The sequence below is a fragment of the Pan paniscus genome, chromosome 23 (assembly GCF_029289425.2).
Source record: "Pan paniscus chromosome 23, NHGRI_mPanPan1-v2.0_pri, whole genome shotgun sequence".
In the NCBI taxonomy this organism is placed as follows: domain Eukaryota; kingdom Metazoa; phylum Chordata; class Mammalia; order Primates; family Hominidae; genus Pan; species Pan paniscus.
The window spans coordinates 27,925,948-27,953,905 of record NC_085927.1 but is presented as its reverse complement, the minus strand read 5'-3'; the positions used below and the strand labels follow the sequence as shown (position 1 = coordinate 27,953,905).

The 27,958-nt window shown below is 44.6% G+C and overlaps 2 protein-coding genes across 4 annotated transcripts in view; one reads left to right on the top strand and one right to left on the bottom strand.

Moving 5' to 3' along the window:
- BCL2L13 (BCL2 like 13) overlaps positions 1–7,080 on the bottom strand; it is a 100,476-nt gene extending 93,396 nt beyond the window's left edge. Inside the window, 1 exon segment of the mRNA XM_055105569.2 lies at positions 6,915–7,080. The gene's annotated coding sequence lies outside the window, so the exon portion shown is untranslated.
- Positions 7,081–7,089: 9 nt separating this feature from the next.
- Positions 7,090–27,958, top strand: part of ATP6V1E1 (ATPase H+ transporting V1 subunit E1) — a 36,388-nt gene continuing 15,519 nt past the window's right edge. Inside the window, exons 1-4 of one of the 3 annotated variants that reach the window (XM_063603365.1) lie at positions 7,090–7,310; positions 16,389–16,454; positions 22,333–22,442; positions 22,787–22,853. In XM_063603365.1, coding sequence (XP_063459435.1) covers positions 7,278–7,310; positions 16,389–16,454; positions 22,333–22,442; positions 22,787–22,853 — 276 coding nt within the window. In that variant the 5' untranslated portion in view covers positions 7,090–7,277. The remainder of the gene's footprint in view (positions 7,311–16,388; positions 16,455–22,332; positions 22,443–22,786; positions 22,854–27,958) is intronic. The other 2 variants (XM_003828290.5, XM_034948495.3) reach the window with 2 other exon arrangements.

Here is a 27,958-nt window from a genome sequence, read left to right as displayed (position 1 = left end):
GGTGGTTCACGCCTGTAATCCCAGCACTTTGGGAGGCCAAGGGGGACGGATCACGAGGTCAGGAGATGGAGACCATCCTGGCCAACACAGTGAAACCCCGTCTCTACTAAAATACAAAAAATTAGCCGGGCATGGTGGCACGCACCTTCAGTCCCAGCTACTGGGGAGGCTGAGGCAGAAGAATCACTTGAACCCGGGAGGCGGAGGTTGCAGTGAGCCGAGATCGCACCACTGCACTCCAGCCTGGGTGACAGAGTGAGACTCTGTATAAAAAAAAAAAAAAAGATTGTTTTTGTGGGAATGGGTATGTTCCCCAGGCTGCTCAGAAACTCCTAGCCTCAAGCAATTCTCCCATCTTGGCCTCCTAAAGTTCCTGGCCTTCCCTTTTTAATTTTATTTTTTGAATATATATTTTGAGACTAGACATACAGGTCAATGGAACAGAACAGAAAACCTAGAATTGTTAACTAATTTTCAACAGAAGTGCGAAGGCATTTCAATGAGGAAAGAGATTGTCTTTTCAGCAAATTGCATAAAATAATATAGCCCTTTTATAGAAATTATTTGACTTTAATCACAGCAGTTTATGGTATTTGGAGTTTTTTTATTTAATTTGCTTTTGTTTTAGTAGAGATGGGGTTTCACCATGTTGGCTAGGCTGGTCTCAAACTCCTGACCTTGTGATCCGCCCGCCTGAGTCTCCCAAAGTGCTGGGATTACAGGTGTGAGCTACCACACCCGGCCCTTTTTTATTTAATTTTTTAGTTTTTTTTTTGTAGAGATAGCGTCTTGCTGTGTTGTCCAGGCTGGTCTTGAACTTGTGGCCTCAAGTGATCCACCTGCCTTGGCCTCCTGAAGTGCTGGGATTATAGGCATGAGCCACTGCACCTGGTCAGTTTTCGGGGGAGTTTTGGACAGATTTTAATAGGCACTACAGATCTCTAGCCTACAGGCTAATGTGGTTATCGACTCTAAACTAGACTCTACTCATTTTATTCATTTGCATTCATCAGTTGTTTGTTGCTTTTTTTTTTTTTTTTTCCTTTTGAGACAGAGTCTCCACTTTCACTCTGTTACCCAGGCTAGAGTACAGTGATGTGATCATGACTTACTCTAGCCTCGACTTCCCAGGCTCAAGCAATCCTCTGGCCTCATCCTCCCAAGTAGCAAGGACTACAGGCATGCACCAGAAAGCCTGGCTAATTTATTTAATTTTTTTTTGTAGAGGCAGGTGTCCTACTATGTTGCCCAGGCTGGTCTCAAACTCCTGGGCTCAAGTGATCCGCCTGCCTCAGCCTCCCAAAGTGCTAGGATTACAGGTGCCAGCCACCACGCCTGGCCAATCAATTGTTTATTGAATCCCTGCCATTAACCAGGCAGGGTGCTGGGTGCTAGCAAAAGCAATGATGAGTACATCAGACGCGGTCCCTCTTGTGAAGCTAACATCTTAGTTGGAAAACCAGAAAAGAAAAACATTGAAACAGAAAAAAGTAAAAATAATTTAAGATGATGGCATGGGCTGGGTGCGATGGCTCACGCCTGTAGTCCCAACACTTTGGGAGCCTGAGGCAGGTGGATCATGAGGTCAGAAGTTCCAGACCAGCCTGGCTAACATAGTGAAACCTCGTCTCTACTAAAAATACAAAAAATTAGCCGGGCATGGTGGCTCGTGCCTGTGGTCCCAGCTACTCGGGAGACTGAGGCAGGTGAATGGCTTGAACCTGGGAGGTGGAGGTTGTGTTGAGCCGAGATCACTCCACTGCACTCCAGCCTGGGCAACAGAGTGAGACTCCGTCTCAAGAAAACAAAACAAGACAAACAAAAAAAAGGTGGTGGCATGTCCTGAAACAGACAAGGGACTGGAATAGAGAAGAAGGTGAGAGAGTGACCAGGATAAGCTCTCCCCAAAGAGATTTTGAGACCTAAAGGATGAAAAACAAGTTAAGCGGTAAGTGGAGGAAAATAACTTCTCAAGCAGAAAAATAGATGTTTTCAAAAAAACTGAAAGGCAACCAGTAAAGCTTTGAGGTGGTGTGCAAAGGGAGGAGGGGTAATGAGGGCAGGCAAGCATACAGGGCCAGATCCAGTGGTCTCATCTACTAGAGCCAGCGGAAGGCTTCAGGAGCAAGCAGAAGCCATGACAGAGTTGTAAAATGGGGAGTGACTTGAGTGACTTGATGCCATCTGCCATCTAGGTTTTAAATCACTGTAGCATAGAAATTTGGTTGGAAAGAGGCAAAAAGTGCAGACACCTAAGTTAGAGTTACTATTTTTTGGCTACACTTTGTTTTTTCCTTTTCAAATTATTTGCTCAACATTTAAAGACAGATGATTTACATTTACTTCTAGTCTTTCGCGCTTTGTCCTCCTGAGCAAACTCCAGAGTTAGCTTATTTATCCTGCTGATTCAGTATCTAGTAAACCTGCCTGGGAGTAGGTGAGAGCACATGAACCGTCCCTTTCTGACTAACCTGACAGGAATCTAGGCCAGTGACTTTGGTGAAGCCACAAATAGGCTTATCTAGGAGGGAGTTTTTTGAAACTTGTCTGAAAATATGTTTTAAAGTGTCTCCACAAGGCCTAAGAATGTAGGAGAAAATTACATTTGGAAAACTACCAACTGGCTCATCTTTGCATGTATTCATAACAACTTTTTCCCTCCAGAGGTTATCTCTGTAAAGCTTACCACATTCTTTTCAGACAGGACCTGGCCTGTTCCTTGGTGAATCAGCAAAACTGAAGAAAATTGAGTTTTAAAGAGAAACTAACATGGGGGAGAAGTGGGTGCTGCAAAAGGGGATAGTAACTATACCTACGATTTGTTTTTCAAGTGAAGTCTTGAAGTAAATGTGACAAATGTTAATTGTTAATTTTGGGTAGTGGTGCATGGTATGGGAATAAATTATTCTTTGTACTTTTTTGTGTTTTCTAATGTCTCAAAATAAAAATAAGTAAATCGTGGTCAGGCGCAGTGGCTCATGCCTGTAATCCTAGCACTCTGGGAGGCTGAGGTGGGTGGATCACCTGAGGCCAGGAGTTCGAGACCAACCTGGCCAACATGGTGAAACCTTGTCTCTACTAAAAATACAAAAATTAGCTGGGCATGGTGGCACGTGCCTGTAGTCCCAGCTACTCGGGAGGCTGAGGCAGGAGAATTGCTTGAACCCGGGAGGCAGAGGTTGCAGTGAGCCAAGATTGCACCACTGCACTCCAGCCTGGTGACAGAGCAAGACTCCCATCTCCAAAAAAAAAAAAAAGAAGAAGAATCATAAAGATTATCACATTGTTTTCCAAAAAACAAAAGCACGGTTGATCTAGACAGTGCTACATCCATTCCAGATATTAATTTCAGAAACAATTTGACATGTAGAATTAGACTGCTGCTTCTACTCCCCAAATCCTGTCATTTGCAGAACACTGTAAAAATACAGGAGAGATTGTAATCAAAATGTGTTAATTCCACCTCAACCTGACCTAGGGATGCTAGAGGGTGGAATACTCCTCTAGCATATTCCATACTCCTGGAATCTGTTTTTTAGGACGATGAAGAATGAGGCTATTAATGCAAAAGATGAACAAAATTAGACAAATAATCCAATCTAGTTTAGCTCAATAGTGATCAAGTTAAGGTCAATTGCATCAGTTTCTCTTGCCCTGTGTTATTGTTCTGTGACTAAATCCTTCCTTTATCCAGCATTATCAGTAGTCTCAAATATATATACCAATATGTACACCAATCTGTCCTACAAGGAACACTGTGCACTAGTACAAATGGAAAAAATGGCAGCATGTATTAATACATATATTAATAAATAGCAACGTTTATTGTCCTGTGGGTAAATCTTTCCTTTATCCAGCATTATCAGTATTCTCAAATATGTATACCAAATGTGTATACCAATCTGTCATACAGTACAAGGAACACTGTACACTAGTACAAATGGGGAAAAAATGGCAGCATGTATTAACAGCCTTCAAAATATGTGTACCGGCCAGGCGCCGTGGCTCACGCCTGTAATCCCAAGACTTTGGGAGGCCAAGGCGGGCAGATCACGAGGTCAGGAGTTCGAGATCAGCCTGGCCAATATGGTGAAACCCCATCTCTACTAAAAATACAAAAATTAGCTGAGTGTGGTGGCACACGCCTGTAGTCCCAGCTATACAGGAGGCTGAGGCAGAAGAATCACTTGAACCCGGGAGGTGGAAGTTGCAGTGAGCTGAGACTGCGCCACTGCACTCCAGCCTGGGCAACAATAGCAAAACTCCATCTCAAAAAAAAAAAAATATATATATATATATATGTACCATTCCTACTAAAAGGACAAAGAGCTGAGGTGGGAGGATCCCCTGAGCCCAGGAGTTCGAGACTAGCCTGACAAACACTGCAGGACTCTGTCTCAATTTTAAAAATAAAATTGAAAAAAGGGACAAACGGACATCATGTACTTTCTGATGTGTTGCAAAGAGGACACAATATCACACATGTAGTACTCCTGCTATAATGCGTAACCTGAATCTAATTATGAGGAAACTGTCAAAACCCAATTGAGGCTGGGCGTGGTGGCTCACACCTGTCATCCCAGCACTTTGGGATGCCAAGGCAGGCAGATCATCTGAGCTCAGGAGTTCCAAGAACAGCCTGGCCAACGTGGCAAAACCCTGTTTCTACTAAAAATAAAAAATTAGCGGGGCGTGGTGGCGGGCGCCTGTAATCCCAGCTACTGGAGAGGCTGAGGCAGGAAAATCTCTTGAACCCAGGAGGTGGAGGTTGCAGTGAGCTGAGTTTGCACCACTGCACTCCAGCCTGAGCGACAGTCTTCTGTCTCAAAAAAAAAAAAAAAATTGAGTGATTTTCTACAACTGGCCTATATTCTTCAAAATGTCACTATCAAGAAAGATAAGTCTGAGGAAACTCTTCCATATTAAAGGAGACTAAAAAGACATGATCACTAATGCAGTAAGTGACCCTGGATCCAATCCAGGTTATAAAGTAAGGTTATAAGAAGGTTATAAAAGGTTAAAAACTAAGGTTATTAAAAAAAGGTTATGGCTGGGCGCGGTGGCTCACGTCTGTAATCCCAGCACTTTGGGAGGTGGAGACAGGCAGATCACCTGAGGTCGGGAGTTCAAGACCACCCTGGCCAATGTGTTGAAACCCCGTCTCTACTAAAAATGCAAAAATTAGCTGGGCGTGGTGGCAGATGCCTGTAATCTCAGCTATTGGGGAGGCTGAGGCAGGAGAATCAATTGAACCCGGGAGGCAGAGGTTGTGGTGAGCCGAGATTCTGCCACTGCACTCTAGCCTGGGCAACAGAGCAAGACTCCATCTCAAAAAAAAAAAAGAAAAAGATAAAGAAGGCCGGGTACAGTGGCTCACACCTGTAATCCCAGCACTCTGGGAGGCCGAGGCAGGTGGATCACGAGGTCAGCAGTTCAAGACCAGCCTGGCCAACACAGTGAAACCTCATCTCTACTAAAAATACAAAAATTAGCCATGCATGGTGGCAGGCACCTGTAATCCCAGCTGCTTGGGAGGCTGAGGGAGGAGAATCACTTGATCCCAGAAGGCAGAGGTTGTAGTGAGCTGACACCATGCCGTTGCACTCCAGCCTGGGCGACAGAGTGAGACTCTGTCTCAAAAAAAAAAGAAAGGGTTATAAAGTACATTGATGGATTGACGGGACAAAGGAATTTGTTTTTTTTTTTTTTTTTTTGAGACGGAGTCTCACTCTTATTGCCCAGGCTGGAGTGCAGTGGCACGATCTCGGCTCACCGCAACCTCTGCCTCCTGGGTTGAAGCAATTCTCCTGCCTCAGCCTCCCCAGTGGCTGGGATTACAGGCACGCACCACCACGCCTGTTAATTTTGCATTTTTAGTAGAGACTGGGGTTTCTCCATGTTGGTCAGGCTGGTCTCGAAATCTCGACCTCAGGTGATCTGCCCGCCTCAGCCTCCCAAAGTGGTGGGATTACAGGCGTGAGCCACCGTGCCTGGCCCGGGACAAAGGAAATTAATGTTCAGCCTAGTAAACTAAATTTCCTGAATTTGCTACATCCTCGTTCTTATGACACACTAAAATAGGAAGTGTGTGTGTGTGTGTGTGTATGAAAATAAAGTGTTAATGTACATGTAGCAAAATGTTAACAATTGTTGAATCTAGGTGAAGGGAGGTCAATGCGGTATTCTTACAAGTTACTATATCTCAAATTTCTTCAAGATAAAAAGCTAATAAAAATGGTGGGTAACCATAGCACAGGAAAAAGAAAAAAGTGGGTGTACCATTTGACCTCTTATTCTACTATTAGGAGTCAGTCTATCCTAAAGATAAAGGAATTTTCAAAAGTTTTTGCCTTTAGGATTTTGGGGGAAAAAACGGGCTTGAGGTAAATCCAAATAAAAACAAATGAGCCTGGGGGGATTTCTGTCCTAATATTCCCCTAAATGGGACCTGGGAAGGCTTTTGAAAAATATATAGGCTATCTCAGAAAAGTTCCAAATAAATTATGTGGATGCTCCACCCTAATAAGGAAGTTGAGGATAGCTTCCCACTCCCTAGGTGTGGGCTTTGTATAGTGGCTTCCTTCCTAAGACTACAGTATGGAAAGGGGGTTAAAAAAGGTAACTTCAGAGTGGAGAAACCTACAAACCCTACTTTATTCAGGTAATCAAGGTTGACATGAATAGTCAGAAATCATGTATCCCTTTTTTTTTTTCTTTTGGTAGAGACGGGGTTCCTCTATGTTGTCCAGCCTGGTCTCGAACTTGAGGTCAAGCGATACACCCACCTTGGTCTCCCAAAGTCTCCGGATTGCAGGCGTGAGCCACCACGCCCGGCCAACAATCATGTACCCCTAAGCCCATAACCCTGTGTAATTATGCGAAAAATTCCAATAAAGGCGCATTCTCCAATATACCTAACCAGTACTCCTCAAAACAGCCCGACTAATTTCAGATAGAGGAACTCCTTATCTTTTCTTCCTTCCTTCCCAGTTTAGGAAAAAAATACCGGTCAGGTCACGAGTCAGCGACGTAAAAGGACCCGAGGACGCGCCCACAAGCCGGGACAGGGCGGGACTTCCTGGGCGTCGCTCTCTTCCCATTGGCTGAGAAGGGTCATGAGGATGAACTGTGCAGTCACCTGGCAGGAACCGGAACCCGCGGTTATAAAGTAAAGGAACCCGAGATCTGCGCAGGGGTTCTCTTTGCCGATATCGCTCACCTCACCTTTCAAACCTAAACTCGAGCCTGCTGCTCACCGGCCTAGCATTGCTCTCGCCATGGCTCTCAGCGATGCTGACGTGCAAAAGCAGGTGAGGGGCTTGGTTGGGTCTTGCGAAGCCGCGGCGGCAGTCCCGGGGAGTGGGCTGGAGCCCGGCTAGGGGAGGCCTCGGGCCTTGAGCCGCCCAGATGCCGCAGGAAGGTCCCTTGCTCCAAGTCACCAGATCCAAGAGGTCGGCCTGAGGACGGAGATTTGCCCCGCAGCTCATGTGACTTTTGCTCGGGTCTTGGGCACTGCCCGCTTGCCTGCGCGCTGCCTTCTTGAACGCCCTGGCTCTTTGCCTCCCACCTCAGCATTCCCTGTTTTCCAAGGGTATTCACTGTGCCTAGTCGGACAGAGATCTGTGCAAGGATTGAAAACAGCCTTGTGGCCAGGGGCAGTGGCTCACGCCTGTAATCCCAGTACTTTGGGAGGCCGAGGCGGCCGGATCACCTGAGGTCAGGAGTCCGAGACTAGCCTGGCCAAAATGGTGAAACCCCGGTCTCTACTAAAAATAGAAAATTAGCCGGACGTGGTGGCGCGCGCCTGTAATCCCAGCTACTCGGGAAGCTGAACCCGGGAGGCGGAGGTTGCAGTTAGCCGAGATCGCGCCGTTGCATTCCAGCATGGGCGACAGGGCGAGAGTCCCTCTGGAAAAAGAAAAAAAAAAAAAAAAAAAAAAAAAAACCAGCCTTGTCTTTTTTTTTTTTTTTGATCCTGAGGGAAGTGCTTAAGGCTATATGATGGGAAAGAAACAGTGCGGAGGAAAGAGACCTGCTTCCAACCAGTGTTGTTTTGACAAGGTCGTTCACTTTATGAACTGTGTTTTTTTCGTTTTTTCTTTTCTTTTTTTTTTTTGAGACGGAGTCTCACTCTGTCGCCCAGGCTGGAGTGCAAGGGCGCGATCTCGGCTCACTGCAACCTCCGCCCCGGGTTCAAGCGATTCTCCTGCCTCAGCCTCTCTAGAAGCTGGGATTACAGACTCGCGCCCCACGCCCGGCTAATTTTTGTATTTTTTTTAGTAGAGGCGGGGTCTCACCATATTGGCCTGGCTGGTCTTGAACTCCTGACCTCAGGTGATCTTCCCACCTGGGCCTCCCAAAGTGCTGGGATTACAGGCATGAGCCAACGCGCCAGGCCTGTATGTACTGTTAATCTTCATTTTGGGGAAGTCCCCTCTATCATAATGGATTGTAGTGATTGGTCTCCCACTAATGTGTGTGTTAACATTTGTGAAATACAGGCTGGGGCCGGGCACGGTGGCTCACGTCTGTAATACCAGCACTTTGGGAGGCTGAGGAGGGCGGATCACCTGAGGTCAGGAGTTCGAGACGAGCCTGGCCAGCATGGTGAAACCCCATCTCTATTAAAAATACAAAAAATTAGCCGGGCATGGTGGCGGGCGCCTGTAGTCCCAGCTACTCGAGAGGCTGAGGCAGGAGAATGGTGTGAACCTGGGAGGCCAAGCGAGCCTGGGCGACAGAGCGAGACTCCGTCTCAAAAAAAAAAAAAAAAAAAAAAAAAAAAAAGATTGGGCGTAGTGGGGTGCGCCTGTAGTCCCAGCTACTCAGGAGGCAGAGGCAGGAGAATCGCTTGAACCCAGCAGGCGGAGGTTGCAGTGAGCCAAGATTGTGCCACTGCACTCCAGCCTGGGCGACAGAGTGAGACTCCATCTCAAAAAATTTTAATATTAATAAACACAAATACACGCCAGGTGTGGTGGCTCACACCTGTAGCCCCCAGCACTTTGGGAGGCTGAGGTGGGAGGATCGCTTGATCCCAGGAGTTCAAGACCAGCCTGGGCAACATAGACCTTATCTCTAAAAAATTGTTTCTTAAAAAATAAGCCAGGCTGTCTGGGCATGGTTGCTCATGCCTGTAATCCCAGCACTTTGGAAGGCCGAGGTAGGCGTATCACCTGCCGTCAGGAGTTCCAGACCAGCCTGGCCAACGTGGCAAAACCCTGTCTCTACTAAAAATACAAAATTAGTGGGGCGTGCTGGCATATGCCTGTAATCCCAACTACTAGGAGGCTGAGGCAGGAGAATTTCTTGAACCCGAGAGGTGGAGGTTATGGTGAGGCGAGATCACACCATTGCTGCCTGGGCAACAGAGCGAGACTGTCTCAAAAAAAAAAAAAAATTGCCAGGTGTGGTGGGGCACACATGTGGTCCTAGCTACCTTAGGGAGGCTGATGTGGGACAATCATTTGAGACCAAGGGGTCGAGGCTGCAGTGAGCTATGATCATGCCACTGTGCTCCATCCTGGGTGACAGAGCAAAAGACCCTGTCTCTAAAAAAAATAAAATAAATAAACAAAAATGTGTCAAATGGAGGACCGCTTTTTCTTTTCTTTCTTTCTTTTTTTTTTTTTTTTTTTTTTGAGACGAAGTCTCGCTCTGTTGCCCAGGCTGGAGTGCAGTGGCATGGTCTCGGCTCACTGCAAGCTCCACCTCCTGGGTTCATGCCATTCTCCTGCCCCAGCCTCCCGAGAAGCTGGGACTACAGGCGCCCGCCACCACGCCTGGCTAATTTTTTCTATTTTTTATTAGAGATGGGGTTTCACCGTGTTAGCCAGGATGGTCTTGATCTCCTGACCTCGTAATCTGCCCGCCTCGGTCTCCCAAAGTGCTGGGATTACAGGCATGAGCCTACCGCCCCTGGCCAGGACCCCTTTTGCTTACATTTAGGAGCCTCAGTGCCTAACGGTGTTTGGCACCAAGTAGATGTATCAGAGTTTATGGGAAAAAATTGTTGTGGAAGTCGTGAACCCACATCAGTTTTCAAAGTGTGTAATCAGTCCTGGGAAACTTTTTTTTTTTTTTTTAAGTGCCATACCTTCAAGTCTGTAGGTATTAAGAATTTCGTCATGCAAAAGACTCTCAGGGGAATATAGTAGCAGTTTATAAGCCTATAACTAACAAATCAGAATCCTTGCATTTAGTAATCATATCGCCGATAGGTTTTTCAGAGAAGGAAGTTTAAGGCTGCAGTTTTAATTTGCACATAGTTTAGAGAACTAAGTCCTTTTTTTCTGAAGTACTGTGCTAGGAAAATTCTCTTACTAAAGCACACTCACTGTCTTATGAATCTTCTGAGATGAGCAATAAAATTTTTTCCTGGCCGGCTCACGCCTGTAATCCCAGCACTTTGGGAGGCCGAGGCGGGCAGATCACCTGAGGTTGGGAGTTTGAGACCAGACTGACCAACATGGAGAAACCCTGTCTCTACTAAAATTCAAAATTAGCCGGGCGAGGTGGTGCATGCCTGTAATCTCAGCAACTCGGGAGCCTGAGACAGGAGAATCGCTTGAACCCAGAGGTTGCAGCAAGCCGAGATCGTGCCGTTGTACTCCAGCCTGGGCAACAAGAGTGAAACTCGGTCTCAAAAAAAAAAAAAAAAAGTTTTTCCTTGGATGTTTCCATTTCCTTGAAAATGTCTTTTCATTTTATTCTTAACCTAATATGCACTAAGACGAGTGGGTATTTCTTCTTCATTTTGTGGTTCTGCTAATGCCAAAGGGTAAATAGAGATGACAGAATTAGTATCTATGGAGAAGTTTAAGAAATCATACAATATTCTTACAGAACGAAAGGGTTTTTTTAAACCTTTTTCACTGCTTCTGTTCACTGCTTCTTCTGCTTCTTTCAATATAGGAAAAGCCTGATGCAGTGGAAAAGTAAAATGCCCTCCATATACTCTTAGTGGCCACAGTGCTAATTCTCTCCCTCTTGTTCCTTTTCTTCCCTCCTTGTCATAATATATTGAAGACTAAGGCTTCCATAGGAAAAGCTAGTATAAAGATAAAGCTATAGTTCCTTGGAATCTAGATCAAAATGATTTTTTTTTTTTTGAGATGGAGTCTTGCTTTGTCGCCTAGGCTGGAGTGCAGTGGCGCGATCTCAGCTCGCTGCAACCTCTGCCTCCTGGGTTCAAGCGATTCTCCTGTCTCAGCCTCTCCAGTAGCTGGGACTACAGGCGTATGTCACCACACCCAGATAATTTTTTTGTATTTTTAGTACACATGGGAATTCACCACGTTGGCCAGGCTGGTCTTGAACCTCCGAAGTGGTGGGATTATAGGTGTGAGCCACTGCGCATGACTTATTTTTTCTTTTTTTTGAGACAGTCTCGCTCTCTTGTCCAGGCTGGAGTGCCATGGCGTGATCTCAGCTCACTGCAGCCTCTGTCCCCCGGGTTCAAGCAATCCTCCTGCCTCAGCCTCCTGAGTACCTGGGATTACTGGTGCCCGCCACCACGCCCAGCTAATTTTTGTATTTTTAGTAGAGATGGGGTTTCACCATGTTGGCCAGGCTGGTCTCGAACTCCTGACCTCGTGATCCACCCGCCTCAGCCTCCCAAAGTATTGGGATTACAGGCGTCAGCCACTGCACCCGGCCTATTTTTTATTTATGTAAAATTGAAAGAAGGAATCTTGTCTATTTCCTATAACCCTTCATGCTACATGAAAGCTCGATGAGGACAGTGTGTGTTGCTTACTGTATTCTCATAAGTAAATAGATGAAGCACCAAGCCCATAGTAGATGCTTAATAAATCCTGAATTCTCTGACTTCTCCATTGCATGAAAATATTTGTGTATATTTGCTTTTTTCCTGGGGAGTATGGTAATTTATTTCATCAAATTTACAAAGAAACCTGACTCTAAAAACCTTATTACTGAGCAGGAAGAAGAAACTGTTTTTTTAAAGGTCAAATTTTCTGCCTTAGGGGTGGAGTTAAATGTCCTTAAGGGGTTGACTATATCTCTTCTTGGAACTCTTAAAAGAATATGATCATGTTAACTGTAAATAGGCTTCTGACCTGGGTTAGAATTAGTGCAGTTTGCTCTAGGCTGTGCTGGTCTGGTCAAATCTGGTAGCCAAGGGTGCAGCAGAGTGCTAACGGCAGATAATCCAGGTCCGAATCAGGGTTCACCTTTAGAGGCCAAACTTGTAGCATTTATAAACACCGGTTTTGATTACTGTATTTAGTTAAATGACCTTTTTTTTTTTTTTTTTTTTTTTGAGACAGAGTCTTGCTCTGTCACCCAGGCGTGATCTTGGCTTGCTGCAACCTCCACCTCCCAGGTTCAAGTGATTCTCCTGCATCAGCCTCCTGAGTAGCTAGGATTGCAGGCGCCCGCCACCACGCCTGGCTAATTTTTGTATTTTTAGTAGAGACCGGGTTTCACCATGTTGGTCAGGCTGGTCTTGAACTCCTGACCTCGTGATCCACCCGGATTGGCCTCCCAAAGTGCTGGGATTACAGGCGTGAGCCCGGCTAGTTAAATGACTTAAGATTCCAGATAGAATAAGTTCGGTGAGACTTCAAACTAAACTTGTAGACACCATTACCATGACCCCTCTCCATACTCCCAAATTTGTGGAGCTGATCTTTTAAGCAAGGTCAGTGATTTCCCACACATGTAGGTCTGGATTAGGTACCCCAAGTATTTCAAGGCTCAAGATATTGTAAGTACCGTGTTATCTATAACATAGGTTTGATCATCATAACTTTTTGGCTTCTTAAAAGTAGGATTGGAAACACGATGGTGGCCACAGAAGTTGGAATCCACTGAGTGTGTAACAACTCACCTGCCAAAATAAGAAAAAAAAGAAAAGTAGGGTGGCTCCAAGATTTTTGATAAAACAAAAAAACTGTCCCTTCTAAAATCCTCCTATATGTTTTTTGTTTCATTTTGTTTTGTTTTTTTTGAGATGGAGTTTTGCTCTTCTTGCCCAGGCTGGAGTGCAGTGGCACAATCTATGCCTACCACAACCTCCGCCTCCAGGTTCAAGTGATTCTCCTGCCTCAGCCTCCTGAGTAACTGGGATTACAGGCATGCACCACCATGCCTGGCTAATTTTTTTGTATTTTTAGTAGAGATGGGGGTTTCTCCATCTTGGCCAGGCTGGTCTCAAACTCCCAACCTCAGGTGATCTACTCACCTTGGCCTCCCAGGGTCTTGGGATTACAGGCGTGAAGCCACCATGCCCAGGCAGTAGTGTTTTCTTTTCTTTCTTTTTTTTGTTTCATTATACTTTAAGTTCTGAGATACATGTGCAGAATGTGCAGGTTTGTTACATAGTGATACGCGTGCCATGGTGGTTTGCTGCACCCATCAACCCATCATCTACATTAGGTATTTCTCCTAATGCTATCCCTCCCCTAGCTCCCCACCCAGTAGTGCTTTCTTAATTCGTTTTGGTACACCTATGTATACTTAAGATTTATGATATCTTGTGTTATATGGAGAAGCTGCTATGGGGATTGTTTACAGATTGTTAAACCCAAAAAGTACCTGGGATACCTTGTATTCCTTAGAAGTCTTGAAACTCCCAACAGATTTGCATTCATTCACAAATTTTTTTGAGCACCTCCTATGGTGGTGGTTGTTCCATGTTCTGGGTTCACATTGGCATAAAAGACAAGATCCCTGTACTCAGTGATGCTTACCTTTTTGTGGGATAATTAATAAACAAAATGAATTAATGACCTAAAGATCCTACGTCAATTTTTAGCTTTTTTTTTCCTTTTTGGATTTCATCACTCCCTTAGGAAATGAAGCTACCATCGCATCCCACAACCAGTGAGTTTGATGAGCTGTGTCAGTTGGATTTTTACTTGGGTATATTTTATATCTGCCACAAGAGATGATACTTCATTTATGAGTCTAAGTTGGATTATTTCCCAAGCCCCATTCGGAAGCCTTCATTGGACTTTATTCTCCAATTGTAGCCGGTGATCTAGGAACCTTTAACAAGTTCCTAGCCTCATAGTTCAGTTGAGGATAGGGACAAATAAGCAACAATTACAAGTTTAGGTGCCATGATAGAGGAAGTACAAAGTACTCTAGGTACAGGAAAGATTTCCCTAAGGAGGTGATAGTTACACAAGCTGAGGCCCAAAAAGTTAGAAGGAAGAATGTTCCAAATGGAAGGAACAGCATGTTTGAAATCTTGGAGATGAGAAAGAATGGTGAGCTCAAGGAACTGAAATAAGTTTAGTATGGTAGGAACTAAGAGTCTGAAGATGGTGAGTAGTGAAGGGTTTGTTGTTTCATATGATGCTTGAAAGGTAAGCAGTGGGCTGAGTACGGTGGCTCACACCTGAAATCCCAGCACTTTGGGAAGCCAAGGCAGGAGGATCGCTTGAGCCCAGTAGTTCAAGACCAGCCTGGGCAACATGGCAAAACCCCTCTCTACAAAAAATACAAAAATAAGCTGGACGTGGTGACACGCACCTATGGTCCCAGCTACGGGGGGATCGCTTGAGCTGTAGAAGGCGGAGGTCACAATGAGGCGGGATTGTGCCATTGCACTCTAGCCTGGGAGACAGAGACCCTGTCTCAAAAAAAGACAGATAAGCAGTGATAGGATCCTGTACCTTCTAAAATCTTTATCTTAAGCGGGGGTAGAGTGTTACATGATAAGATAGGCATTTTGAAAGCATCTCTCTGGTGGCAATGTAGAGTGGATTAGAAACAACTAGAATAGTGGCAGGAAGACAAATTTGGAAGCTGTTGTAGTAGTTTAGCTGAGAGGAGATGATGGCAAGGACTATGGTAGTCCATCCGACGATGGAGCGAGGTGGGCAAGGTAAAGAACTATTTTTTTTTTTTGAGACAGAGTCTCGCTCTGTCGCCCAGGCTGGTGTGCAGTGGCGCGATCTCGGCTCACTGCAAGCTTCGCCTTCCGGGTTCACGCCATTCTCCTGCCTCAGCCTCCCAAGTACCTGGGACTACAGGCGCCCGCCACCATGCCGGCTAATTTTTTGTATTTTTAGTAGAGATGGGGTTTCACCCTGTTAGCCAGGATGGTCTGGATCTCCTGACCTCATGATCTGCCCGCCTCGGCCTCCCAAAGTGCTGGGATTACAGGCATGAGCCACCACGCCCGGCCGGTAAAGAACTATTAAGAGAGAATTAATAGAACTTGGTGATTGCTTGGATATAAGGACTGAGGTAGGAGGAATAGTCACAGTTGGGTGTTGGTGCTAATCCCTGAGAGAGAGCTCAAAGTGAGAAGTGGGGAGAGGAGTGGTGAGCAGTTCAGTATTGAATGTGTTGAATTTAAATTACTATGAGTAGGATGTTCAAAAAGAGCTGTCTAGGAGGCAGAGTGGAAGAGTATGGCCCCAAAGGAGACTGGAAAGGAGAACAGGAGGAAGTCATGGACGCAAAGGGAAGATTGTTAAAGAAGGAAAGGTTGCTCGCCGTGCGCGGTGGCTCACACCTGTAATCCCAGCACTTTGGGAGGCTGAGGCGGGCAGATCACAGGGCCAGGAGATCGAGACCATCCTGGCTAACATGGTGAAACCCCGTCTCTACTAAAAATACAAAAAATTAGCCGGGCATGGTGGCAGGCGCCTGTAGTCCCAGCTACTCGGGAGGCTGAGGCAGGAGAATGGCCTGAACCTGGGAGGCAGAGCTTGCAGTGAGCCGAGATCATGCCACTGCACTCCAGCCTGGGTGGCAGAGCGAGACTCTGTCTCAAAAAAAAAAAACAAAGGGAAGGTTGCTGAACACATCAACTGATGCTGAAAGATCAAGTAAGAAAAGGCCAAGATCAAGGGGCGAGGAGATTGTCACTTTATGAGAGAACTGTCAGTGGAGTACAGAGAAGGGTGCAAGTGAGACTGCAGTGTTGAGAGAAAGGTAGTAAAGTTGAAAGAGTAAATATAGATAGCTCTTCAGCATACTTTCTTACAGGTGGAGAAGAGAAAGGGAGGGTGCTGGCTAACTTGTATTCCAAGTTCCTTGAGAGGAGGATGAAGGTCCTATTTATCTGTGTTATTGAGTATTGTATCTGGTCTATTTTCTTGAACAAATTTTAGATCCTAAGTTTCCTGAGAATAGGAATGATCTCACTTATCCTTGTACTCAGAGCCTAGCACAATATGCATTCAGTAAGTGATTGACTTTTTTAAATTTTTAGTAGAGACGGGGTATCTGTGTTGTCCAGACTAGTCTCCAGCTCCTGGCCTAAAGCAATCCTCCCTCCTTGGCCCCCCAGAGTGGTAGGATTACGGGCGTGAGCCACTGCACCTACCTATGATTACTTGTTCAATGAATCAGAAAAGATATTTCCATATTTTTGAACTAAAAAATAAAACTTTTTTTCCTTATAGATAAAGCATATGATGGCTTTCATTGAACAAGAAGCCAATGAGAAAGCAGAAGAAATAGATGCAAAGGTGAGATTCATTTTCTAGTTTTAAGAAGTTATCAAGGTTTCCATATTGTTTTGCTTTGCTAAATAATATTGTTAGTAAAACTGCTTAACAACAGATTGCATCGGACTGAGAAAAATGTCTCTTCCTTCCCTCCTTCCCCTCCTTCCTTCCTTCCTTCCTTCATTTTTTTTTTTTTTTTTTTTTTTTTTTTGGAGACGGAGTTTCACTCTTGTCGCCCAGGCTGTAGTGCAATGGCGCGATCTCGGCTCACTGCAACCTCCGCCTCCCAGGTTCAAGTGATTCTCCTACCTCAGCCTCCCAAGTAGCTGAGATTACAGGCATGTGCCACCAAACCCAGCTAATATTTGTATTTTTAGTAGAGACGGGGTTTCACCGTGTTGGCCAGGATGGTCTCAATCTCTTGACCTTGTTATCCGCCTACCTCGTCCTCCCCAAGTGCTGGGATTACAGGTATGAGCCACAGTGCCTGGCCCCTTCTTTCATTTTGAGACAGTCTCGCTTCGTCACTGGGACTGCAGTGCAGTGGCCTTATCTCAGCTCATTGCAACCTCTGCCTCCCGGGTTCAAGTGATTCTCCTGCCTCAGCCTCCCAAGTAGCTGGGACTACAGGCATGCACCGTCACACCTGTCTAATTTTTGTATTTTTAGTAGAGACAGGGTTTCACCATGTTGGCCAGGCTGGTCTTGAACTCCTGACCTCAGATGATCCACCCACTTGGGCCTCCCAAAGTGCTGGGATTACAGGTGTGAAACACCGTGCCCAGCCCTATTTATTTACTTTTTTTTTTTTTTTTTTTGAGATGGAGTCTCGCTCTGTCGCCCAGGCTGGAGTGCAGTGGCCAGATCTTGGCTCACTGCAAGCTCCACCTCCCAGGTTCACACCATTCTCTTGCCTCAGCCTCCCGAGTAGCTGGGATTACAGACACCCGCCACCACGCCTGGCTAATTTTTTGTATTTTTAGTAGAGACAAGGTTTCACCACATTAGCCAGGATGGTCTCGATCTCCTGACCTCATGATCTGCCTGCCTCGGCCTCCCAAAGTGCTGGGATTACAGGCATGAGCCACCACACCCGGCCTTTATTTACTTTTTAATTTAAATTTTACCTTAATAAATTCCTCATTGGAAATGTCTGTATCTTTAACATTAAAAAATAAATTTTCCTTTCTAATGGTTGTGATGCCAATAAGTGTCCTGAAATTTTATGTTAGAGGGTAGAAAAGTAATGTATGATTCATTTTCTCATGGAAACCAAAATTCAGATATTTAACAACCGTGGCGAACTGTGATAGGTGACTAGAGAAGGTTGTAGTGTTACATTGTTTAGCTTTTTTGTTAATCTGTGCTCATTGCAAAAAAGTAAAGTTTGGGCTGGGATTGGTGGCTCACGCCTGTAATCCCAGCACTTTGGGAGGCCAAGGCAGGCAGATCACCTGAGGTCAGGAGTTCAAGACCAGCCTGGACAACATGGTGAAACCCCGTGTCTACTAAAAATACAAAAATTAGCTGGGCATGGTGGTGTGTGCCTGTCATCCCAGCTCCTCGGGAGGCTGAGGCGGGAGAATCGCTTGATCCCAGAATGCAGAGGTTGCAGTCAGCAGAGATCGTGCCACTGCACTCCAGCCTGGACGACAGAGTGAGACCTTGTCTCAAAAAATTAAAAAATAAAAAATAAAAAGTTTGGAAGTATATAGGGTATAAAATGAAAACCCCACCCATTACAAAGGTGACCTTCCATCAGCATTTAGAAGTTTTATATATATTTCCAGTTGCACATTGCTTATGCCAATTTATATTCCTTAACAGTATATCAAAATGTTCTTTTCCCAAGGTATAATCATAACACGCATTTTTTAAAGCTTGCCTTAAAAATATTACCAAAATATGGCCGGGGCGGTGGCTCACACCTGTAATCCCAGCACTTTGGGAGGCCGACACAAGTGGATCACCTGAGGTCAGGAGTTCAAGACCAGCCTGGCCAACATGTTGAAACCCCATCTCTACAAAAAATACAAAAATTGGTTGGGTGTGGTGGTGCACGCCTGCAGTCTCAGCTACTCAGGAGGCTGAGGCAGGAGAATCACTTGAACCCTGGAGGTGGAGGTTGCAGTGAGCTGAGATCGCACCACTGCACTCCATCCAGCCTGGGTGACAGAGTAAGACTCTGTCTCAAGAAAAAAATCAGTAAATAAAATATGACCAAGATATATTGTTTAATATTTTCATTGTCCTTTTAGTATAGCCTTAAATTTTTATGTGCCTGGTACTCTAGAAATAAAACTCTCTGAAACCTTGGACTATTTGACTAGTTTATCATTTGAAGAAGAAAAGACTATTTTCCCTCTCACTAATACATAACAGCTGATAGGATATTGCTTAATATTGTTTTGATGGTGATAGTTTCTTGTATGACTCTTTCTGGATCAAATACAGAAGTCCTATTTCAGCTATTATTTCAGGAAATGCATTTCTTTTTTTTTTTTTTTTTTTTTGAGCCGGAGTTTCATTCTTGTTGCCCAGACTGGAGTGCAGTGGCGCGATCTCGGCTCACCACAACCTCCGCCTCCCGAGTTCAAGCGATTCTCCTGCCTCAGCCTCCCAAGTAGCTGGGACTACAGGCGCACGCCATCACGCCCAGCTAATTTTTTGTATTTTAGTAGAGATGGAGTTTTACCGTGTTGCCCAGGCTGGTCTTGAACTCCTGAACTCAGGCAGTCCACCTGCCTTGGCCTCCCAAAGTGCTAGGATTACTGGCATGAGCCACCGCGCCTGGCCTCAGTAAATGCATTTCTGTCTCAAATATTTATTTATTTTATTTAGTTTTGAGACGGAGTCTCCCTCTATTGCCCAGGCTGGAGTGCAGTGGTGCAATGTCGGCTCACTACAACCTCCACCTCCTGGGTTCAAGCGATTCTCTTGCTTTAGCCTCCTGAGTAGCTGGGATTACAGGTCCCTGCCACCATGCCCAGCTAAATTTTTTATATTTTTAATAGCGATGGGGTTTCACCATATTGGCCAGGCTGCTGTGGAACTCCTGACCTCATGATCCGCCAGCTTCAGCCTCCCAAAGTGCTGGGATTACAGGCGTGAGCCACCACGCCCGGCTTTTGTTTGTTTGTTTGTTTGTTTGTTTGTTTTTTGAGATGGAGTCTTGCACTGTCGCCCGGGCTGGAGTGCAATGGCACGATCTCAGCTCACTGCAACCTCTGCCTCCCAGGTTCAAGTGATTCTCCTGCCTCAGCCTCCTGAGTACCTGGGACTACAGGCACCTGCCACCACGCCCAGCTAATTTTTTGTATTTTTAGTAGAGATGGGGTTTCACCCTGTTAGCCAGGGTGATCTTGATCTCCTGACCTCACGATCGGCCCACCTCAGCCTCCCAAAGTGTTGGGATTACAGGCGTTAGCTACCGCGCCAGGCCAATTTTTGTATTCTTAGTAGAGATGGGGTTTCACCATGTTGGCCAGACTGGTCTCGAACTCTTGACCTCATGATCCGCCCGCCTCGGCCTTTCAAAGTGCTGGGATTGCAGGCGTGAGCCACCTCTATTGCCCAGGCTGGAGTGCAGCAGCGTAATCTCTGCTCACTCTAACCTCTGCCTCCTGGGTTCAAGCGATTCTCCTGCCTTAGCTTCTGGGTAGCTGGGATTACAGGCGCCTACCCAGGCCCAGGTAATTTTTGTGTTTTTAGTAGAGACGGGCTTTCACCATGTTGGCCAGGCTCGTCTTGGAACTCCTGACCTCAAGTGATCCGCCTACCTCGGCCTCCCAAAGTGCTGAGATTATAGGCGTGAGCCACTCTACCTGGCCTGTTTACGTATAATAAAATAATGTATAATAAAATTTATGTATAAAAAATTAATATTTTTTTTGGATGGAGTCTTGCTCTGTCACCCTGGCTAGAGTGCAGTGGCATGATCTCGGCTCACTGTAATCTCTGCCTCCTGGCTTCAAGCAATTCTCCTGCCTCAGCCTCCCAAGTATCTTGAACTACAGGCGCCCGCCACCACGCCTGGCTAATTTTTGTATTTTTAGTAGAGATGGGGTTTCACTATGTTGGCCAGGCTGGTCTTGAACTCCCAACCTTGTGATCCGCCTGCCTCAGCCTCCGAAACTGCTGAGATTATAGGCGTGAGCCATGGCGCCCAGCCCATAATTTATATTTTTAAATATATGCGACACTTAGCCATGAGGGAAAAAAAATTTTTTTTTTTTTTTTTTTGAAACAGTGTCTCGCTCTGCTGCCCAGGCGCGATCTCGGTTCACTGCAAGTTCCGCCTCCCGGGTTCATGCCATTCTCCTGCCTCAGCCTCCCGAGTAGCTGGGACTACAGGCGCCTGCCACCACGCCCGCCTAATTTTTTGTATTTTTTAGTAGAGACGGGGTTTCACCATGTTAGCCAGGATGGTCTCGATCTCCTGACCTCATGATCCGCCTGCCTCTGCCTCCCAAAGTGCTGGGATTACAAGTGTGAGCCACCGTGCCCAGGCAACTTTTTTTTTTTTTTTTTAAGAAGAGTTCGCTTTTGTTGCCCAGGCTGGAGTGCAGTGGCGTGATCTCAGCTCACTGCAACCTCCACCTCCTGGGTTCAAGCATTTCTCCTACCTCTCCCTCTTGAGTATCTGGGATTACAGGCATGTGCCCACCATGCACGGCTAATTTTTGTGTGTGTGTGTGTGTATTTTTAGTAGAGATGGGATTTCTCCATGTTGGTCAGGCTGGTCTCGAACTCCCGACCTCAGGTGATCTGCCCGCCTCAGCCCCCCAAAGTGCTGGGATGGCAGGCGTTAGGCCACCATGCCTAGCCTTTATTTTTTATTTTTATTTTTATTTTTTATTTTTATTGTTTTAGATGGAGTTTCCCTCTTCTTCCCCAAGCTAGAGTGCAGTGGCACGATCTTGGCTCACCGCAACCTCCGCCTCCCAGGTTCAAGCGATTCTCCTCCCTCAGCCTTCCGACTAGCTGGGATTACAGGCATGCGCCGCCACGCCTGGCCAGTTTTATATTTTTAGTAGAGACGAGGTTTCTCTATGTTGATCAGGCCGATCTCAAACTCCTGACCTTAGGTGATCTGTCTGCCTTGGCCTCCCAAAGTGCTGGGATTACAGGCGTGAGCCACTGCGCCCAGCCAACTTTTTAATTTTTTTAACTTCATTTTACAAGAGAGGACACTAAGCCTGAGGTTACTTGACCACATTTTATGGGCAGTAATCTAGATCTTTGTTTTTTTTTGAGACAGAGTTCTGCTCTGTCGCCCAGGCTGGAGGGCAGTGGCACGATCTCCACTCGCTGCAAGGTCCGCCTCCCGGGTTCACGCCATTGTCCTGCCTCAGCCTCCTGAGTAGCTGGGACTACAGGCGCCTGCCACCGCGCCCGGCTAATTTTTTGTATTTTTAGTAGAGACAGGGTTTCACCGTGTTAGCCAGGATGATCTCGATCTCCTGACCTCGTGATCCACCCACCTCGGCCTCCCAAAGTATTGGGATTATAGGCGTGAGGCACCGCACCCAGCCAGGATCTTCTAAACTTTCAAGTTCTGTGTCATATTTATTGGCCCACCAGTAAGCTAATGGATTAAGTTTCGAACGTGTGGTAATTTTTTTCATGAGCAGAATATTCTACCCAATTATATCCGTTAGTAACTTGTCGGTTACTGTTATCCTTGACGAAATTTTTAGTTTCCTAGTACGTCATTTATAATGAAAATTGCTGATCTTTCCTTTTGAATAAATTAGAATCCTTGAAAATGAATCACAATAAATTTTCTGTTTTATATATGAAATTAGTGTTCATAAGCAAGTAACGCAGGTCACCAGCTGTTTAAAACTGTTAATCAAAACTTGATGTAATGAATTAATATTGACTAATTTCCCTCTAGGCAGAAGAAGAGTTCAACATAGAGAAAGGTCGGCTTGTGCAAACCCAAAGACTAAAGATTATGGAATATTATGAGAAGAAAGAGAAACAGATTGAGCAGCAGAAGAAAATGTAAGTAGATCCTGGTTGCAGTATTAAGCTAAGAAGTTTTCTGAAGTCATGAGATGAAGACAGAGCAGGCGCCTTGGAGTCAGGCATATATAGATTCAGGTCTTAACTCGACCACCTACTACTAATCTGACAAATTGTTTAACTTCTCTTTCTTCATTTGTGAAAATTGAAGCCTGACAGGATTATTCAAAGATTAAACTGCAGGCTGGGCAAGGTGGCTCACGCTTGTAATCCTGGTGCTTTGGGGAGGCCAAGGGAGGAGGATTGCTTGAGCCCAGGAGTTCGAGTTCTTTCTCTACAGTTTTAAGTTGTTACTAACGCTATTTTTCAATACCGTTTTGCAGTCAGATGTCCAATTTGATGAATCAAGCGAGACTCAAAGTCCTCAGAGCAAGAGATGACCTTATCACAGTGAGTAATTAGCCCCTATTAGTTATGAAATTATTACATGTTTATTCATTTCCCTGTTGTAAATTACTAGTTAACATTAATTAAGGAGTTGATTGAATAATTTTTAGAGAGAAAACATTCCAATTATTATAATAAATACAAAAGTGAATAAGAGCCAAGGCCTGTATTGAAGGACCTTCTGATCTAAAGAGCATGTAAGACTCTCCTGGATTATAGCACACACTATGGGTGGACCGCACAGTAGTACATGAGGGTACAGGGACCAATGAGACTAGAACCATAGGATGGTTAATACAGAGGCCATGAGTGTGAGGCTGAAGAGCTTCACCTGTTTTCAACAGAAAGCTGTGGAAACTTTTGTATTTTGTGGAGAATATCATAAATAAGGCTCATGATATAAGCGTGCAGGCTAAATTTAACAGGGAAGAGGCTGGAAAAAAGAAAACCATATGGAAAGTATTATAGTCCTCTAAGGAAGAGGGCAGAAACCTTCAGAAGCCTACCACTTCATTGAGAAAGTATAGAGCTATTTGGATTATATTCATAAGCCAAACAGGGATGCCTGCTGTTTCCACTGTTACTCATTGTGACTGTGGAGGCCCTAGATTCCTTATGAGTTGGAGAAATGAGAGTTACATAAATATTGGGATAGAAGAAACAAAATTACCATCTTTGCAGATACGGTTATTCAAGCAGAAAATATAAGGTTCAAAAAACATAAGATCCTATAACTAATCCAGCAATATGACTGGCTACAAACACAATAGGAAATGAATAGTTTTCCTGTATGCCAACAATAACCAGTTTGCAAGTAAAATAAAAAGTAGATCTCTCTATAATAGCTACTAAAATTATTAAATTACTAGGAGTAAGTCCTATATGAAAACAGCTATAAAACTAAAAATATAGAACTTGAAAAAATGGAAGACATACTGTTTTCTTAGATGAGAAAGAAACACAAACCAGTATTCCAAGTTGTCAGTTCTTATTAATTGATGGTGGCAGTGAGAACTGAGTAGCAGTGTTAATGTTGATGGATTTTACAGGAAGACTTTCCAGACATTCATTGACTCTGCCTTTTCTTCCAAGTCCATCACTAAATTCTGAGTATCAGGTGTGGATAGACTAGGAGAATGGTGGATCCATTAACAAAAATGGGAAGTCAAGATGCTGAAATGTTTCGTTAAGAAAAATAACTAGTTCTTTTTTCTGTTTGTTTGTTTTGGCATCCCTGGGTGGGCTGGACTTTTGGACATGTTTGAGGGACCAAGAAACCTCCAGACGTAAGTGTCAGTGAGGATGTTAAGTGTAAAGGACTGACATTTAGGACACCATAGAGATGATTTACTAATATAACTCCTATATTACTTCAAATAATAAAAGTTGCCCCAAATTTAAGTGCTTTATCTGCTTTGAAACTCCAGGAATGTGGGAAAATACAAAATCTGTTGCCAGTTTATCTTGCCACATGGGATTAGTTCATCCCCTTTAAAATACAAAAGAAAGAGTCAAGAGTTTCCTGGGGAAATGTTGCCTGCAAAATGTTACTAGCTCAGGACAACTGTTACTTTGCGTCTTCACTAAAGTGTCAATAATGAGGAGGTGATTTCCTTCCAGGGGATTCAAATTCCTTTAGCAACTTGGATTGACTGAATTAATTTATAACAGGCTTTTACAATAATAATATGTCTTAGGGAAGGTAGTTTGTTGTAGAAGGGCTTGGGGCTTAAGAGTCAGTCAGCTATGAGTTTAAATGTCAACTCTGCCATATTCGTTTGTCTAAATTACTGTTTCTGACCCTCGGTTTTCTCTTGTATTCATTATCTATGTTATGTATATTCATTATGATGTTTGGTTCAGAGTGCTTATGAGAATCGAATGAGAGAACACATTTAAGTCCTCTGGCATGTAACATTTGTCATATCGTGTTTAAAAAATGTTAGTTCCCTTTCTCCAACCCCATCTCCGTCTCCACCAGTGATAACCCTTCCTTCTAATAATAGGCCTGTGTAGATAAAATATTCTTAGCTTATTGGGTGCTAATGCCCAGAAAGCCTCTTGACTATAGTCTTTTCATTATTTATGCCCAAAGTAAAAAATGACAACTGTGACATCTACTGCATAGATATTATTATTTGTACAATTCAAAAAAGTTTAGAGGCATGTAATGTTAATGTCTTGGCAGCATTCCTAAATATAAGTAGCAAGGGCTATAACACACAAGGTTATAGCAAAAGATTATAGTCTTAGCTAGTTAATAGGCTTTGTAATTAGGTTTTTTATTTGGTTTGTTTTTTTATGCCACCTTTTTGAAGGTTAATAATATTAAGAGTGGAAAAGATTCTGAGAAAGATCATCTAACATATTATAGAAATGGTTTTGATGATACCTTCTCTGATGCTGTCCTGCCTTAGATGGTATACCGACCTCTCATAACTGGATGTAAACAACCCATAGGTCTAGTGGATTTGACTTTACTTGTAATTTTAACTTGTTATTTATTGCCCTTATTTTCTCTTTGCTTTAATTTTTTAATCCACTTGTTTATATTTTATTAGTTATTTTTTCTAATTTGCTTTTTAAAAAACGTAATTAACGTTTTCATTAGATATACTTCTGTAAGCTGCCTTAAATCTATTAGAATATATAAATAATTACTAGTTGGCTTTTAGAAGGAATTTTTTTTTTTAAGAGGCATGGTCTGGCTGTGTTGCCCAGGCTGGAATGCAATGGTGCAGTCATAGCTCACAAACTCCTGGGCTCAAGCAGTCCTTCCCACCTCAGCCTCCTATGTAGCTGGGATTACAGGCAAGAGCCACCATGCCTGGCCTCAGAGGGAAAATTTGAAGTGGCATAGATAAGAAAACTTGACACCTAAAATTCAGATCATTCATTCATTTATCAAATACTTCAATATCGGTGCTTCTCAACTTTTTTCCCTTCTCTCTGGAATATTCATACAGTTATTTTACATTTTAGTAACGTCTCTCATGACATACAGTGGTTTTCAAATTTTGAGGTGGAGGATATTAAAAGAAAGTGTGGGGCTGGGCGTGGTGGCTCAGACCTGTAATCCCAGCACTTTGGGAGGCCGAGGCGGGCGGATCACGAGGTCAGGAGATTGAGACCATCCTGGCTAACAACGGTGAAACCACGTCTCCACTAAAAATACAAAAAATTAGCCGGGCGTGGTGGTGGGCGCCTGTAGTCCCAGCTACTCGGGAGGCTGAGGCAGGAGAAAGGCGTGAACCCAGGAGGCGGAGCTTGCAGTGAGCCGAGATCGCACCACTGCTCCAGCCTGGGTGACAGAGCAAGACTCCGTCTCAAAAAAAAAAAAAAAAAGAGCAGGATGGGCATGGTGGCTCACGCCTGTAATCCCAGCACTTTGGAAGGTTGAGGCGGATGGATCACTTGAGGTCAGGAGTTTGAGACCAGCCCGGCCAATGTGGTGCCCTGTCTCTACTAAAAATACAAAAAAATTAGCTGGGTGTGGTGGCGGGCGCCTATAGTCCCAGCTACTTGAGAGGCTGAGGCAGGAGAATTGCTTGAACCCGGGAGGCGGAGGTTGCAATGAGCTGAGATCCCGTCATTGCACTCCAGCCTGGGCGACAGAGTGAGACTCCGCTCAAAAAAGGAAAAAAAAAGGAAGTGCAGTTGTATGGAATGAATTTTTGTTTGTTTGTTTGTTTGTTTTGTTTTGTTTTGTTTTTTGAGACGGAGTCTCGCTCTATCGCCCAGGCTGGAGTGCAGTGGCAGTGGCGCAATATCAGCTCACTGCAGACTCTGCCTCCCGGGTTCACGCCAGTCTCCTGCCTCAGCCTCCTGAGTAGCTGGGACTACAGGCACCCGCCACTGCGCCCGGCTAATTTTTTGTATTTTTAGTACAGACAGGGTTTCACCGTGTTAGCCAGGATGGTCTCGATTTCCTGACCTCGTGATCTGCCCGCCTCGGCCTCCCAAAGTGCTGGGATTACAGGCGTGAGCCACTGCTCCCGGCCAATGAATGTGTTTTAATTTCAACTTAGGATAGTTTTCCAAAATACAGTAATCCATCATATTCTTTCAGAGATGGGCTAGCCAGGTGCCATGGCTCATGCCTGTGGTCACAGCACTTTATGAGGCCAAGGTGGGAGTGTGGCTTGAGGCCAAGAGTTTGAGACCAGTCTGATAAATATAGGGAGACCCTGTCTGTACAAAAAATTTTTAAAAATTAGCAAGGTGTGGTAGCGCATGCCTGTGGTCCCAGCTACTCTGGAGGCTGAGATGGGAGAATCACTTGAGCCCAAGAGTTTGAGGCTCCAGTGAGCTGTGATTATGCCACTGCATTCCAGCATAAATGACACAGGGAGACCCTGTCTCTAAAATAATAAATAATAGAAACAAAAAGAAATGGGCTAGAGAAAAATAATTCTTTTTATGACCTTGAAAGACAAAGCAGTCATTCAGTTCATACCACATGTCTTTCCCGGATTTAGTCACTCTGAGTTTGTCTGCTGACTTTAAAATTGTTGCAAACAAAATTCTGGTTTTGGTACTCATGTTATCCCTCAGTTGTCACTCTTCTGTTTTCATGTCATAACTCAGTTGGGTTCCCTTGAGGCACTAAGCTGTTTGAATTTAACAGTACATTTATCCCATGCGTTCCGTATCGTGCTGGCCCCTCTAGGAGTCTGCAGTCTAATAGGACCTGGACAAGATAATACATCTCCACTACAGCTGTTTGAGCATGACTTGAAGTATTAGTCATGGGATAGGATACAGAATGGAGAGAGCAGTGTGAGTGAAAAACCGAGACCTGAATTTGACATGTGCGGGAAACGGAGGTAGTCTGGCAGAGTGGGGAGTGGGCAGAGAACAGGCCACATATTAGGGTCTAATTAGAAGGGCCTTGAGTGTCCGCTGAAGAGTATGGACTTCATCCTTTTGGCTAATTCTCTAACTTTAATGGGCATAAAAATCACCTGGGGGACCTTGTTAAAATGCAGATGTTCATTCCCATTTCCAGAGACTTTTATATTCTAGTCAGGAGTCAGCATTTAAACCAGCAGCTCAGGGTAATCTTGGTGCAGGTAGTCTGAGAACCACACTTTGAGAAATAGTGTTTA